Genomic DNA, 17,669 nt, shown 5'->3' with positions numbered 1-17,669 from the left:
GGATCTTGGGCATACTGGGCAACCTGTACAGGAAAGTGTTGGGGTGGGGGTGCTGCCAGACCTTTGAACTACTTAAACTACATTAACTATCTAAAACTGCTAAAAATATTAACAATATTTAATTTTTTTAACAGGAACACTAGCTATAGCTACAGACACTAGAGAAGTTCTGTCTCAGACCACATGCAGTAGAAAAGAACTTGAGAAGTGGTAGGTCCACACCACCTCTTATGTCTTCGGTTCAGAGCTGGAGGAGGAGAAGGATGCAGGAAAGGCAAAAAATATTCCTGTCTTAGGTGCATGGAACGCATGTGCACCTTGAGTGGAATACACATAGTGACCATGACTCGAAGAACTTTAGCTTACACACACACCCCCTGGGGGAGTGTTTATCTTCACTGGTATGCAGTCGAAACATTTGGGATTACTTGGCTCATACCAACGTGATTCTTAAAACAGATCCAGACATAACAGATGACACTATACAACTCTGGAATCAAAATGAACTTTCATGTAATTTTTTTTTTTTTAATAAAGTAAAGATAAATTGAGTTTTGCATTGGAGCAGGTTCATCACTTGAGTCAGAGTGCCTCTCTAAATGTACAGAAGGGACCTCTCTTACAAAATGTAATCCTGGATTGGGTCTAGTTTAATCAAATCATTCAATACATTTTAGTAACTAGCAACTCCAACAACTGCCATACTTCTACCATCAACAATCTCAGAGAACAGAGGCTCATCAACATTCCATTTATCTGGTCAGATTCTTCTTATATATTTTTATACTAAATACCAATTGCAGATTTTTACTCATTCAAACCCATTAAAAATAGGGGCTAAAAATAGATTAAATTACAAAAAGGATAAAAACAGAATAATAGTAATTGTCATTCTGGATCCATTAGTCCAATGTCCTGTCTCCAAGAGCAGCCAGTATCTCAGAGGCAGGGGCAAAAACACAACAGTAGTCAAATATGCTATAATCTGCCCCCATGAAGGTTTCATTCTAATCTCTAATAGTTAGAGACTGATTTAAACTTTGATGCAAGAGGATTTTGTATCTCTTTCAAAACTTTGTATTAACTCTTATGACTCTGGATATTCTTGTTATCCATATAAATGTCCAATCCCTCTTTGAATCTTACTAAATTTTTGGCATCAGGGAATATCCTCATGGATCACCTTTGACTCATCAATACCTTGAGAATCCCACACTTGCAGAAACTGTGCACCTCTATAACATTTGCAGAATCACAGGACCAACACAGACTATGAAGTGGGACTCCTTTCACAGCATGAAGCAAGTAGCCTTCCCCAGTGAGCTTAACATGCAGTTTTTTTGCCAATTATTGAAGCAAGCCGTGACAGGTAAAAGCAGGAGAATGTCTAGGGAACAAAGATTTGTATAAAGGTTAGGGGCAGCACGGGCAATATTGGTCGCAAAAGCAATCAAGCAAAAATAAAACATAAAAAAGGATGATCACATCTAATTGAACCGAAGACAGTAAACAACAAGGATGAAGACAACAACAACATGATGTTTCAGCACTACAGTAGTAATGGGCACTCCATGCTTTTCCTGCGTTGTCTCACAACACTTCACTAGTAGACATATATACAGCAGAATATCAATATACTAAAGCAAAAAGACAAATTTTTCAATTCTCTTTCTGGGAAACAGATTTCTTATTTTGATAATTGTTTTTATTTAGATACCTTTTATTTTCTCTCTTTCTGAATTAACGTCAATATTTAAAATAGGGCATTAGACTATAACTGTTGAAAGTCTGTATTTTCTACCTATCTCTCTTGAACAGCTGCACATATCTAAGGTTTAATCACTGCACATTCAGTAGAAAGCAGCCTTCTAGCTCAGTGGTTCCCAACCTTTTCAGCTTGAGGGCCAGAGATATCATTTTTACAACCATGAAGGGCCACCAGCCTCCGCCAGCAGCCCCCTCCCCCCCTGCAGCCAAATGGAAGGAGTTCAGCAAGCAGGCTGCCTCCTCACTATCTCCCGTCTCCCTGGCTGCAACAGGGAAACCGCACACATCCTGTAGCCCCATGCGCTCAACCTGGGTCCCTGGGCAGTGGCTCCCTTCTGCAGCCAGGGGGATGGGAGATCAGTGCGCCCCTCCCTCTGGCTCCAGAAGGGACCACAGCACCTATGGACCTAGGCAAAGCACTTTGCTGTGTTCCCTGCTACGGCCGGGGAGGGGAGCACTGATTTCCCAGCCCCTTGGCTGCAGCAAGGAGCCTGCACCTGTCTTTTAGGCCCATGGAAATGCTCTCCGCCTGGGTCCTTTGGCAGCAGCTCCTTTCTGCAGCCAGCAGGAGGGGAGCTGCGGGCCACTCTGAAAGCCTTTGCAGGCCACTTTTGGTCCCCAGGTCACAGGTTGGGAACCACTGCTCTAGTTGGATACATTAATCATAGTGATATCCTAGGTGAGGCAAATGTCCTATTTAATCCCAGCTTTCTCTTTAAAAAAAAATAATGAAGGTCTACATTTGGTTCATCCACTGTTAAATTCAGATTTTTACTCGTAGTGATGCAAAGGAGAGGGAAATGAAGAGACAGGGCTAACACTACAGAGGGGAAAAGGAGATGTTGCCTGGTGAACTGGTAAGAAAGAGCACTAGGAGAAGCTTCCTGTTTTGTGCGTGCATAACTGCCAGCAAAACACCAGCTGCAACTCAGCTATATTTCTTGCCTCCTGAAGGAAAGATGCAAGTCAGCAGCTGCCATAGGGAGACAGGGTTAGAAATATATGTATTGTACAATAAAGTGCTGTACTATTCTAGAAGCTTTTAATGCTCTATATTTTCTCGTGTCTAAAGTATGATATTCTAAACCACAACTACAGGGATTCAAAATGGTCTACACTATAGCAGACATTTCTGAATTTTTTGTCCACTTTTCCCCAGATATAGCAATGTGCTGGACAGTTATAGTACAAAATGAGAGACTCAAGGTGGGTGAGGTAATCTATTTTATTGGAGCAACTTCTGTTGGACCAATAAAATAGATTACCTCACACACCTTATCTCTCCAGTATACTGGGACCGACATGGCTACAAACTACACTACATGGTACTATATGGACATTACAGCTACATCCCCTGAAAATAAATGCTTGCCCTTTCCTGTGTAGAGGTGCACACTTGAGGACTCGAGTCCAGTAATTTTCAGTGAAGGGCTCCTGTCTGTGGATGAACTGACTCCCTCTTGAAGTCATCCAGTTTGTGGAGCTACTGGGTGCAGTACCAGATATCTTGGTAAAGCATTTGTTTGACTATAGACCATTGCTGAGTTATTTACTACGTTTGCTTATGGCAGTGCAGGCACAGGGAATGTTTGTGTGTGGGATCTATTGTAGTCACTTCTATTATTTTCATTTAATTTATGTCATGTGAGCAGATGCCATGGTGATAGGCACATAAAACTACTAGGGCAGATACCTTAACTGATTTTAGGCCAAACTATTTCATCCATGAACAATGGCAATGTGGGCCATTTCAATTGGTGTCAGAATAGTAAGTTTCCCAGAAGTAGTAAGTTAAAAAAAAAAAAAAAAATGCAATTGACTACTTTTAGGAACAGTATAATGGAAATGCAGCCACCATACTTCTGCAATTAGGTTATGTTAAAGATGTCATTAGCCCTTTACTTCAAAAGGTATATATTTTAACGAAAGTATTATGCAAATTAATGCAAAGCAATGCAATATTGGTAATATATCTACACACACAGAAAACTGAGTGACTTCTGAATACTGTTTAACCAGTTAGCACTCCTCAATCTGCAACAGCAGCCCTAGGCAAATATTTTAATTTCCTGGGGCTCTTCAGTGTGCTACTTCCATAGTTGAGCTTTGCCAGCAATTTATAAGACATTATGATTGGTGCAGTGCTTTGCAATTCTACCTGTAATAGTCAAACTCTATCTTCCTAGAGGGCACCCCAACTTGGCTTTTTCTACAAACTGATATTTTCAACCAGCTGTGACAGCAGCTATGCAATGCCAGGCTTGCAACTCCAAGAATTGCTACTTCAGCCCTGATGAATGTAGCGGCTCCTTAGCTTGCACCTTTTGGTTCTGCTAAATAACCCACCTTCCTCTCATGAGGAACTTGGTATGCCATCACCCACTAATCCTTTCTTTGAATGAATGCATTCATGATATGCACTGCAATAACTCATTTGTCTCCACAGAACATTTCAGCAATCCGTAGGGTCTATGCATATGTAGTCTGAGAGAGAATTGAATCCACAGTGCATTTATTTTAGGATACTTTTATATTTATTTTTACATTTCTCATTTGCAATGTCAGTCTCCACAATGAGTGAGGGGAAAAAAGCAGTTTATAATTGGCCCCACATCAAAGTAACAACAGAATTATTTGAGAAGAATCTTTGGCTAACAGGGCAAAAACTATCTGCTGATGAATGTGGCTGATAACAGAGGTAAATAATGTACTTGCCAACACATAAAGGAGATTGTCCAGTGATTGCTTTCCAACCACATGCTGCATGAGCCTGACCTGATCCAAAGCCCACTGAAGTCAATGCAAAGACTCCCACTGACTTTAATGGACTTTGGATCATGCCCTTTATCTTTAATCCTATTTCTCTCTCTCATTTATATTTTACACAAACACATACACACACACAAATATAAAATTGATAGAGAAAGGACATGAAGCAACTAAAGAAGTACAAGTGCCTGCCTGTACACAGCTAATTCACACGTACGTGTGTGTGTGTGTGTGTGTGTGTGTACACAGTGCACATACAGAACAATGAATTACTGCAGACTGAAGGGAAGTTTGGGTAAAACAAATTTTTAAATATTCAGTTCAACCCTTTGCTGTTTTTAATCCAAGAGTTATTTATTAATTGGGAAGGAAAGGAGCAAATACACTTTATGGAGTACTGGACATTTAGCTACTGGTTTCAAAATTGGGTCAACACACACATTTTTATGGGTTAGTTATTTTTTAAATGTTGACAGGCATGGAAGCAGCCCACTCTACAAAGTTCAGACCAGGAGGAACACTTCTTTGAGGAGAATGCTGTAATCCATCAACACTCATCTACAGAAGTGCTCTGCAGGATATGCACTTTATTCATGAATCTTAGTAGCTACAAATCCAGAGGGACAGATTGCTAAGCTGGTCACCAAAGCGGTGATGTTGAAACAAAACTACCTGCCAAAAGACAGTGTCAGGTGTCCTGCAGAGTAGATTTCTATTATTAATTTGTTTTGCAATGACACCACTACACTGCCCTACTACTTTTCTTTCTAAATTTGCTATTATTTTATGACCCGCAGACACACGCTGGTAGGCAGTTATAAATAATAAAGAAAAAATTAAAAGACAAAATCTACTATACCACCATGCAAACCACGTTGTATTGATAAGCAATATATTCATACAGTCGCCACCTGCCTTATTCCAAATGGGATAAACTAGGGGGGGGATATTTTGGATGAAATATCATAAAAAGTTAACTGACTTAATCAGATTCTCAACAAGGAAGCACTGAAATGGTGCAAACTCAGGTATCAGTTAAATCCAAGTCTTTCCTCATAAGTCTTTCCTCTAGAGATAGGCAATGTTACTGAAGGACCATTTAATTAGCCACATATTCCATCCCACCTCCATTCCCATTTAGTCTGAATGGGAGGTGACGACCTTGAATTTTCTATTTAAAGCTCTGACCACTGTGAATTTATGAAGTTAATGAGCAGCAATATTGCCCGTGTTACCACAGACCCATCACCCTCCTTGAAATGAACAGATTGATCTTCCCAGGCCAAGCCCCCCATGATTAGAGCACCTCCCTGTGCTGGCAGTATTGAGAACAGGGACTGTACCGTCCGGCGTTGCCTGCTGACGGGGTTTTTTACATTTGACGTAATCGTGGTCAACTGGAGTGGCTGTGTAAGGTGGGGATGTCAGACCTGGACCAGAGGATGAGGGGAGGGAAGTCCCAGGGCCTGGCACTGTTCCAGCAGAAGAGTGAGAGTCTTCATCAATCATGCAAGTCTTTTCCCTGGGTAGATGGGAGGAAGGGAAAAATGAAAAGGAAGAATGTTAGCATAGTCAATGTCTGTATAAATGAAATGGAAACAGACTGCTCCTCTTCCGTCATTATCTTCTGCATATAATCAACTCTATTAGCAATGTCAACAAAATTGATTTTCACTATAAGACAGGAAAAAAAATGAAAAAGGGCAAACAATCTCTATCAATGGTTTGTGTCAAGACATCTTTACTGTATAGCCACTAACAAACCAAAGCTAGAGGGCTCATGTCAACAAATTAAGCTGGACTTTTAAAGTAAAGTAAAGCCTCTGCCAATTAATCAAAAATAACGGTTTCACCCGTGGAATAAAAGATGGTTGTCCCCTCCACTTGTTAACCTTCCTCCCTACATTGCGCCTATATATTGCGGAGATCTCCGAAAAGTCAATAAAGTAAGTCCTATGATGAGCAACACCTAGATGCCATAAGAGCGCGTTGAAGTCTTAACATTTTGTGGCTTCTGTTGGTTAATGGCATGTTCATTGCGACTGTAATAGTTTGTAGCACACCTGTTTGCAGCTGTCTGCACAAATAATAATCTTTACACTAACAGCTTACTTGGTGTGGAACAAGCATGTTTTCGGAGTATTTTCTGGACGTTAGCACTTACTTTTCTGTAACTTTTGGGGTGTTCTTCTCTTCGCCTCGGGCAAATGGTCCTTCAGAAGCTTCCTTCATGAAAGTAACTAGTATCTCCGCATCCACCCCAGAGTCTGGCTTCCCCACAAGTTTCAGGATAGAGGCGTGAAGACGGAAGTACACCTAGGAAAACAAAGCACAGTCCATTAAATCAATAGAGAGCTGAGAATTCTGAAACTATTTCCAAGAAGTGGGCCCTGCTTTGAACACATTTCTGAGACTTGCAGAGCAAGCTATTTGCTGTGACATGTACCTCATTAGGACATTTCCTATCCATTCAAGTCAACTGTAAATGGCACAAAGTTCTCAAGACAAAAAACACACAAAAATACATACGACAGCCAATGTTCTTAACACACTACACTGGGGGTACAGTGGGTCTGTGACTACTACGTCAGCCCATGGGCTCATGCCCTGCCTCCGGGCTGAGGGATGGATTTCACACCTAATCACCTACACTTCCATCTCAAAGTCTGACTAATAAGTTTTATGTGGGTAAAGCAAATTTGACTTTTTAAATAAGTGGTAATGCTACTGTTTATCTGTTACCAGTGGCGTACTGACGGGGGTCCCAGGCCCCTAGCGCCAGTCTGCGGGTGGGGGCACCAGGCTGGCTCTTCACGACACGCAGCGGGGGGAACGCAGGAGGCTCTGAGGGACGCAGAGCCTCCTGCACCCCCTGCATGACATGAAGAGCCAGCCCAGCGCCCCCAGGCCAGGGGGTGAGGCTGCCCCGTCCGAACCAGCACTGGGTTGTGGGACTACAGTGGGAGAGGCAGGCGCCATGCACCAGGTAAGTGTGTGATGCCTGGGGAGTTGCAAATATAGGCTTGGCCCCCAGGTGCTGGAGACTGTCCATACGCCACTGTCTGATACCAGTACCATATCTATAAATTTTGGTTCCTGGTTTTTGTCTTGAATATATTTCATCTGTAAAGTACAATGCACATATAACGCCCAACATTATTAATAATGATTATCATTATTTCGATTAACTGGAGAAAACAAAATTCTAAAACACAGAGGTTTATATACAGAAAATGGTGTCTACTGATTAAAGTATGCATATGCTTCAATATTTTCAACACACTGAAAACATGGTAACAGCTGTTAAATTCTAATTCAATTTAGCTAGTGGACATGGCATCAAGTTTTTGTGTGTGTTTTCCCATTTTACCTCCAATGCCTCCATGGCCAGTTCTGGTGGGTTATGGTAATGAATCTTCTTTGGATACCTGGCTGCTTCCTCATGGAGGTAGTGACCTGCCTGTTTGTAATGAAACAGATAGACAACAGGAGACTGCTTTTGCTTCTCTGAAATCTTTCCCAGCATGTAGTGAATAAGCCACTCCTCTTCATCTCCATCTCCCTCACAGCGAGATGCTGAAGTAAAGCAGAGTTTGGCTGTCTCCAACATGCTGTCTCGACGCTCTTCCATCTGCAATGGGACAAGGTGCTGAAAACACAAATTTACCCATGGCTGGGATGAGCATTGCTGAAATGTATTCTACTGCATATGAAAGTTCACAAAAGCACGAAGTTATTTAAAAGTCCTTTGGATTTAATAACAGAACATACAAAATGTATTAAACTACCCAAATTGCTTCTGAAATGTGGTGCATATGGGTCTGTGTTTCATTCAGTTAAATGACTGCTCACAATAATGACTAGAATAAAGTGGTAAGAAAAATTTTTTATAAATGTAATGCATCTGAAGAGAAATTAACAGACAGTGATCCTGTTTCTTTCCCATCATTGTAAGCAATTCTCTCAACACATTTTATTTAAAAATAAGAACTAGAGATATTTACCTAACTCTGCAACTAAAAATCTGCTAGAACACAGGCCATTAGAATTCATAAGAAAATACATTTCGTAATAGTTGGTAAAAATCTGATTTTGAGTCCCACATGCATAGAGCCCTGCAAATCTGCGGATATCCACAGACCATTTTTGCGGATCACGGATCCAATACGGATACAAATTTTTTATCTACACAGGGCTCTACATATACAAGTTAGCAATACTGATTTTTACTAAAGGAAATCAAACAACAGCATCAATTAAGGTTAGCCTTCACCAAGGCTGAACTAAAAAATATTTATAAAATATAAAGTTCTGACAGAATCTTAAGTACTGTCTGTGAAAGTACTGCTTTATTTTACAGTTTCAATAAAATGTTAAATATTAATAACAAATTTCTTGCACAGAAAATATTCTTGAAACACATCTGCTGTTTTTTACATAATTCATTTAAGGAGAATCCCTTTGATGGTTTGGTACACTACAATGGTGGTTTAGTTTAGTATTGTTTTTTAAACAGATATAACCCTGAAAGGGAGAATCACTCTGTTCTAACTTACCTTTTGTTACAATGAAAGCTTAGCCTTCTCACAGGTTTATACCTTTATAACACATTCATTGTAAAAAGAAGAGTGAAGCCATTTTAAATAAATATTCTGGGTTGGTGCATGGAAACTTAAGTTAGATGGTCTGCATCACATTCTAACTCTGTTATAAATGGTTGCTAAAGTATTGTCCACTTAATTCCTTAATAAGTACCTCATAGAAATGGTTTACAAGACAGTAAAGTCTTTACTGTGAAGACTGGCATGAACTGTAATAACTTTAGTCTTCAAGGTAATTAATTCTGGAGCTCTTAGATATAATGTAATGACAAAGTAATCTTTAAAGATGTAATAAACATACTGTTACATAGCACTGGACAAGTAAATCTTTCATGGTTACTATGTAGCTAAGAGAAGTAACAGTCAAGAGCCTTCCTTTCTTATGTGTGTAAAATTCTGCACACTTTTATGGTGGTATAAGACATATAAAAAAACTGAATGGGAAGGTGGTAAAAATTCATATCTAGGAACCACTCAAAACTGAGAAAGGTGAAAATGTTATTTAATCTCCTCCCATTAACATTTGGGATGCTAACATTTTGCAAACTTTGAAAGAGATGGGAGAGCAGAAGTGCTAGCAAACGTTTATATTCTGAAATTACTCTAAAATGAGCATCATGATGTCTCATGATTCTCATCCCTTAACGACTCTACATAAAATTTGTATATTTACAAATAAAAAGATGAATCTTTCTAACTACCAAGTTGCAAATAAATTAGTAACTAATCCTGGCACTGGCATGAATTCTCTGATAGAACAATTAGGCACAAGTTTGCTGGGAAAGAGCCCTTTTCCACAGCAATCACCTTCCCAAATTATCTTTAGACGAAGCAAGAAATCTAAAAACAGGATCAGAAAAATTGCTTTGGTGTAATTTCCTGGGTTAGATGTCTGACCTTTCATTATTAGTTTTAATATTTCCTGAATAAACAGGAATTGAGAAGATGAGATCCTGAACATGCTAAGATATTTTTCATAGCATCCACTCAAGAGCAGGAAGAACCTGGATGAGTAAATTTGACCATATGTTTGTTTTGTTTTCCTAGGAGGCATAGAGATTCACTGAAGTTATCCTTCATGAATTCAACCGAGTGAATTTTCCACAAACATGTTTGTTTAGAGATGCTATTTCAGTAGATTATCGGTTGCTATGGTATACGGCTGCTGACAGCCACCACTTCGTTAATAATCCAAATTATCAACAGCACACAGAACGCTCATTTTGCTTCATGGAGCACCCTTCTCGATTTGTCACTTCTGACACCTCAGATCTGGCAGGTGTCACCTCAGACACCTGCCACCTCAGAGGTGGCACCAAATATCCTCCAGCTTTATTCCATTCATTATTAAGCCTTTCAGAAGATCCACTTTAAGGTTTGTTTTAAAAAATAGCATTGTTTAAAGGTTTTTATATATAAAGGCAAATTGCAAAACAAAAATGTAAGATGAGATTTATCCGCTAATCTCCCCACTAACCAAGACGTAGGATGCATTCAACATACAAATGCTATAATTAACATTTTAAAAATTCTTTCCCCACCTCTGTCGAACCCTACTGGTAACTCTTGATTCACTGAAAACATCCCAAAATGCCTCATTCTGTGACATCACAAATACAATGGATTGTAATGAGACATCTGAGATAGTTTCCATAAACTAAGATCTACCAAGAGGGCTAGAGGAAGAATTTTAGGTTAGTCAAAATGTATTCATGTGCTGAACATCCCTTGGAACTTCATTAAAGGGGGCATTCAACACAGAAATTCAAGTCAAGTTTTCATTTTTTTCTTTGCAGTTCATGTTAAACCCAGGATAAGAGCCTCTTGGAGACTTCTGAAGAGAAAACAAGAATGACTAAGCCTCCTGAGATATCTGGGGGAAAAAAAACAAAACAAACCTTACGTTTTCTCTGAACATGGGGTCACCCGAAGACCCATGTTTTCAAAATAGAATTTTGAGCTCCTTTTGTACCCGGCTTAAGAAGTGCTGAAGAAAATGATTCACTATCTTGAATTAACTGAGAATTTTGTTTTCACACATCTAGCACTATGATCACAAAAAGGGCATTTTAAAATTTTGACAATATAGAAGATTAAGAAATAGCCAATTAACTTTCAGTGCAGCTAAGTCTAAATCTTTTATCAGGCAGTCCTAACTTTTTTCTGCTTTCAGGATACAAACACCTTCTATTTCACAGTACTACTTTAATGAATCTCTTCAAAAACTGAAGTAATGGCCTTTTGGTCTTCTTCTGCAGGGATGCTGGCTGGAACCATGGTCTTTAAGACAATGCCTCATTTCTTAAGTTGATTAACTCATATTTCATTCAGCATATAAAACCAGTAAGATTTAGAAAAACATCCGCCTCTAAACAAACTACAAGGAAAAGTGTGGAGGAAAGATTCAAAATAAACTCTGATTGGCTGGGGTTGCATGCCTCTTAGGCTTCCAGACATGAGAGTCTGAACATAGCAAGTGATTCTACGATTTCTAAATCTCCTCAGTGACATAAGGTGCTCATGAGAGAGACAAGGAAGGTAAGGTAATATCTTTTATTCTTTATATTTAACCATTTCAAGGTGGTAATCTCATTAATTTTCCAATCAACCAGGCCATAGCTCCCTACATGATTCTTGATACTTAAAGTTACCTAAAAGAAAATCTCTCTCTGTTCCCAGAGATTGTGATGTATCTACTTTTCTGGAACAGGATATTTTAAGACCTTCTTTTCCACTCAGCTAATATAAGAAAGTTCATTTTAATTCCCTACAGTATTTCACACCAGTATTGTTCCTTTGAGTCTCCTCTTCCACATTTTCTCTGGAATATTCTTTAGTTATCTTTGGTGAAAAAGTACTTATGGTTTATCGTCAGGCAAGGGAACAGAGATAGCTTTCTAGGATTCAGAGTGCATTTTCATAGACTCTTTGTAGGATGGAAGAGAGCCTGCCAGAAGACAGGAGGAGAAGGATGTTCTCACTGCATCTTCTCTTTCATTCATATACTGGGGAACTTTAGATTTCCATTTGTATTTAACAGCTAACAGACACAATTCACTTTTGTTTTTTTTCAAATTTCCATTCCTTCATTGTAATCTGAGAGTCAGGATGGAATATACTTATCAGTCAGAAAGAGGGAGATACAATATAGTCTATATCTATTGACCCAAGTTTATAAAGATTAAAGTTGTTTTTTCCCCTTGGATCAGCAGTAAATTTCACAATCAAGGTAATTTGTGTATGGCTGTAGTTGGTCAGAGGTAAAAGATTGTCAACTGTCACGTGAATTACTTCCTTGAAAATGCTATTGAGCTGTTTATCATTTATCATAATTTCGATCATGAGCTTAAGTAAATAACCCAAATGTTTAAAAAAAAAAGAGCGAGCCCTCTTTATGACACAAGAGAAGTGATGTAAATATTTCAGCTTATTCTGAAGTAATGTGCATGAAGTTTATTAACAGGGAAAGTAAACGTATTGTAGATACTTGCAGTTCATTACAAAATCATTAGTATTTGGGTTTTCTCCTGCTGATTCTGCCATTTTTGAGCAATCTTTGGAGGAAAAGTCTGAGTATGCCCAAATCTCAGAGAGACTAACTTAGATGGGAAACTAACAAACTTTCAGAAAGTGCTCATATTGGTAATTTACATGGTTATTTTCACTAGGGCTGGGTAGATGCTGTGACTAGCAATGCTGCTAAATCATCATGCAGTGTAATAATTCCACACCAATAGTACTGAATGTCTTAATCAGAAAGATTATAAGGTTTAAATAAGCATTTCAAAGTTCACACAGCTCTAACTTAGACCCCACCTGCTGCACAACTTCAGGGGGAAGTTCTAACTTCCACTGCTTAAGCTGTCGGGATGCAAAAGAGTGCAGGGCATAGGAAATGGTGCCATATTCTATCCAGAGAGAGAGATTAGAGCTGTCAATCTCCAGGGCTCGTTTGAAGCAGTTGAGGACAGGAGTAGAGTGCTTCCAAATGGGGCCATCACTCTTCAGCTCATTGGAATTCAACTTGTCCTGAATTCGACTTGCTCTAGCCAGAGCCATGCCAGCCCAAGAATCGAACCTATAAAAGAAAGAACGTACACAGCAAATGAACTATTCACTGCAAAGCATCTTGAATAATGAGTGTGATTATTCCTTTTGCTCTTTCTCCAGATCTTTCTTTCACCACAGGCATCTCCAAAATAGTATTCCTGCAGCACATCCTCCCAGGGTAGTGGCATTCTGAGAGACACCATACACATCTAACCCTTACTGTTCTCAAAATTAATTTAAAATGCTTCCCCATCCTTATTTTGTGTTTCAACAGAATGAGGAACCTGGCTTAGAACTGGATGAAACAAAAAAAATGGGTAAAATGGATAAAATAGGTATGTTGACTTTGAAAACCTCCATTTTCTAACTAACTCAATATTGTCCTAAACATCCATCACCAAAGAAAACTGAAACCACATATTACAAATAAATGGAATAACTGATGTCTTTTCCATTTGAATTCAATATGTCCAAGTTTAAACAGTTCCATTCCAACCAGCTTCTGCTCTCAGAAACCATGCTGTCCTATCCAAATAATATATGGTGCTCTTTCATCCTATTTCTCCAAATGTTATCAAATCTTGTCCAACACACAGCCCTCTATACACAGCAACAATTTGTGTTGGAGGACTGGACCGCACTAGGTCTTTACTATCATTACACTTTCTTGATGGTAACATGACTAGGAACCAAAAAAAAAAATCATCTTCCAGGAAAATTTTGATGAACAGAAAAAGCTACCTTGTGAGGAGATACCTAGCTATGCTTATAAATAAGGTTAAGATTTTGTCAAAGGTATTTTTTGTAAAAGTTATGAACAGGTTGCAGGCAATAAACATATTCATGGAATCCTGCAACCTGTCCATGACTTTTATTAAAAAATAACTTAACTCCATGCCAGATTAAAAGGTGATCTAAATACCCACATTCCATGGGGTTTTAAAAATTAGATATTTAAAAAAGATAATGTGCCAAGTAATTGGGGTGAAAATACAACTTTGCTATACAAGGCATTCCTTGCTGGACAATTAATTGTAATAAATTACTGGCAGCCCGTGGAGCAGAGTTTTAAAGTGACACTCTCAAATGCTGACAGGCTTGACTCCTCCCACTCCAAGAAAATCATCACTTTGAATTAAAATGTTCTTGTAGTTTTATCAAATTTTATCAAGTAGTTTTATCATGTTTTACCAAGTCAAGATTTCAACACTTGGAAAATCCCAGTTCCTAGACTGGAAGACTCAACAATGACCAACCCATGATGCTGGGTTTGTTTTGAGTGCAGATTTACACATATAACATTGCTTTGTACCTCCACTTTTCCTGTTGCTTTGCTATGTGACTGAATTTAACAATATTTTTGCTCTTCAGAATGTGTCAACTTCAATCCCTTTGCCATCTCATTAGAATGAAGCTGGTAGGAAAAGCTTAATTTGCATGTCCTCGGTTTATTGTCTGGCATTTTAAGATTATTGCAGCTCTCTTTTTGGAGGCATTTTAAAATAGAAAATACAATTTTTAAAATGAGGGACTGTCAAACTGTGACACTTATTCACCTTGACAAGTATTCCTTTGAGATGGTGAAGACTGAAGAGGCAGATAGAGAAATATTTCTGAGTTTAACTAGTGGTCATCAGAACAATACAGCTCTGCCCATTTTGCATTGTTTGTGTACCTCTCTGCTAGCAAATCTAAATAAATTTTTAAAAACAACCCAAGAAGCTAGTCCATCAGGAGATGGTATGCGTTTGTCTTATGCAGTTAGATGCTGACATAGTTTCCATTTCTTACTGCATGTAAATCTGCTCGAGGGAAACCCATGAGCAAAAGAGAAAAGAAAGTCAAGTCGGTCATCATACCTCTTACCCTTCCTGATTTTAATTCAGTTTCTCCCACTCTCTGAATTCTGGTCATTTCAGGAACCAAAAGGAAAATGTCAAATAACTGATAATTAATAACAGGGTTTTTTCCCCAAAATGCTCCTTAAAAATACAACTTACTTCTGATAATGAACACCAGAATATTTTATTACTTTACAAATAGAACAAAACCTGATTTGTCCCTCATTTCAGCATTGATGAACTGAAGGGAATGAACAATACCAACCTGTTTGGACAAATACAGATGTCATGCATGTAAAATTTAATGGCCTTAGATTGCTCTTTATTCTTGAAGTGGTAGTCTGCCAGGAGGTAGTACAGCTCAGTCACCACTGGAGGAGAGTAGTCTGCACCCTCAGGGAGAGAGGGTACCTGAAAACAGAAAACCTTAGATGCCTCAAGAGCATATTTTAAAACAGCTCTGTATATGCTATTTCTCCATATCCCTAAATCTATCCATATTCATCTACATTGTACCTCTTCCTTGTAAAACTACAGACTTTGGAAAGGCTATTCTAACCCAGTTAAAATATGATTTTTGTGAGCATCAAATGTCAAATCAGACACCACCCCACAATCCACAACAATCACTTACTGTGAAAATAAAATAATATAGCCATTTCTTTCCCTTGAAGTTTTTTAAACACAGTTAACTGTACCTTGCTGAAAGTTCCTTCAATATAGCCAGAGACATCATCTAGGCTTAACATGGGCTTGTCTGTTCGAGGAACAATTGTAGCAATCTTCTTCAGAAGGTTGGCCAGATCAGCAGATACAGTGCTGGTTTTGTAGCTATCAAACTCAGGCAGGGTTTTGGGCTTAAAATATTCGAACATGAATAATGCATCTTCCCACATCAGATCCACCTTTAAGGCAGGGGGTGGGGAAAAGAGAGAAATTAACTCAAAGTCAAAAGCTAGGAAATTTTTTTTTAAATAGGATAAAACAAAACATTACATCATCTGGAAAACAGTGAAAGCTTTCCAGAACAGAAGATCCAAAGGCATTATTAAGATACACTGTTCAACACAGTGATTACAGGCTAAAGCTCTTCATTGCAACTTAATGAATGCTTTTAACAATGATAGCTTTACTTACCTGAAGAGTCTGCATAGACCCACCTGGAAAACAAGAGTGTTGGAGGCAGGCACTTATACCTCCATTGCAGCTGATGCAGACTGACAGGGAGATGTGAGAAGAGATAGAAGGAAAGAACTACATTTGCTGTAGATTTTGAAACTCAAATCCAGATAATGGAGGAGTAAAATTCCAATGATCTCCCCAGTAATTACAGAGTTGGAAGCATTTTCAAATCAAACAGTAAAATAGCCAAACACAACCCTTGCCCCATTACCTTTTTTCTCCATTTTTTTTTAAATGTTCAGGTATTTGTAGTTCTCCTATCTTAAGCAAATTGAGTCATGCTTTCCTGATTGCTCATGTAACACTGGAATCTGCTTTTCTGAAGACAGGATGAAATCCTAGACCCAATGAAGTCAATAGGAGTTTTGCTATTTACTATTTATTTCACCCAGAGCTTCCCACCTTTTTTAGACAAGAAGAGATGTCCCATCTTTTTTAAACAAGACAAAGCAGGAGGGATTCTCTTCTCCCACATTCCTTATTTTCTTTGCCCTTCCCATTCTCCTCTTCTTTTTTAGTAGTCTCACAAAATTGTCTATCTGAACCACTTCTTTTGGCCCTCTAGCATATCATACATGTGGGACGAGGTGAGGTTGAGAGGAAGAATTCAGACAGACAGACTATGAGCAAAAAAATACTGCTATCACTCAGCAGACTGCACTACAAAATTCCTAACAGGCTAGTTGTGTTATGGTTCAAGAGGTACTAACCAATTAAGTGTTTTCTTGGGTAAAATTCAGATACAGGAGACAGTTTAATGACCATCTGGGTTTTTTTGGTAAATGTAAAGTTATCCAAATTCTAACAAGTGAAATCTTTTCTGGAGGTTCCTCATAGCTCTGCTTCTCCTAAACTGAATTTTGTAAGTTTTTAATAATCAGTACTAACCAATATTTGCCATCAGAGAGCTCTGGCGAGATAAAAATTGTAATATTTTACCAGCATCACTTTAAACTGTGCAATTTTCCATATGCATCAACTGTAAGATAAGGTGTTTTATTTTGTTTTTTATATCATGGATAAAGCTAAAATTGGCTTTATTTTCAACATGTAGCCCTCTAGTTCCATACTTGTATCTTTTTTCAGGGGTTAGTGGAGTTTTTTCATCTTTTCTACTATATATAAAGGAAATTAATTTCAGGTCTGGAAAAAAGACCCTAATAATTATGAATCCTTCCCATTAATTCAGCTCAATATATTAACATTAGAGAAAAAAATGTCTTTCAGCATTCTAAGGTGTTACACTAAAGGTAAGCTGTGCTTATCTTACTTGCTGCACAGAATGCTCTTCCAGATATCTTGCTTTGCTCTTTTTGCTTGGGAAGCTGTACAAACAATAGAAACACTGCTCCAGGGCTGTCTCCAGTTCCTCTTTATAGGGATGAGTATCATCAGAGGTAGACACTGCAAGCTCCTTTTGCAGTACCCACACCTAGAACATCACAAGAATCATAAGCCA

At 38.6% G+C, this 17,669-nt stretch overlaps 1 protein-coding gene across 3 annotated transcripts in view; it reads right to left on the bottom strand.

Moving 5' to 3' along the window:
• The window catches only part of CABIN1 (calcineurin binding protein 1), a 202,166-nt gene that overhangs the window by 145,691 nt on the left and 38,806 nt on the right, over positions 1–17,669 (bottom strand). For 2 of the 3 annotated variants that reach the window (XM_067549979.1, XM_067549978.1), the window contains exons 20-26: positions 17,481–17,642; positions 15,727–15,933; positions 15,294–15,439; positions 12,954–13,215; positions 7,907–8,185; positions 6,701–6,852; positions 5,880–6,058 (exon numbers count right to left, since the gene is read on the bottom strand). In XM_067549979.1, the coding sequence (XP_067406080.1) occupies positions 5,880–6,058; positions 6,701–6,852; positions 7,907–8,185; positions 12,954–13,215; positions 15,294–15,439; positions 15,727–15,933; positions 17,481–17,642 (1,387 nt within the window). The remainder of the gene's footprint in view (positions 1–5,879; positions 6,059–6,700; positions 6,853–7,906; positions 8,186–12,953; positions 13,216–15,293; positions 15,440–15,726; positions 15,934–17,480; positions 17,643–17,669) is intronic. The other variant, XM_067549980.1, reaches the window with a different exon arrangement.

This window comes from Emydura macquarii, unplaced genomic scaffold, assembly GCF_026122565.2.
Source record: "Emydura macquarii macquarii isolate MOO-44397 ecotype Brisbane River unplaced genomic scaffold, CSIRO-AGI_Emac_v2 contig_1254, whole genome shotgun sequence".
Taxonomy (NCBI): Eukaryota; Metazoa; Chordata; order Testudines; family Chelidae; genus Emydura; species Emydura macquarii.
Note: the sequence above shows the minus strand (reverse complement) of the source record. Positions and strands in the feature narration are given on the sequence as shown.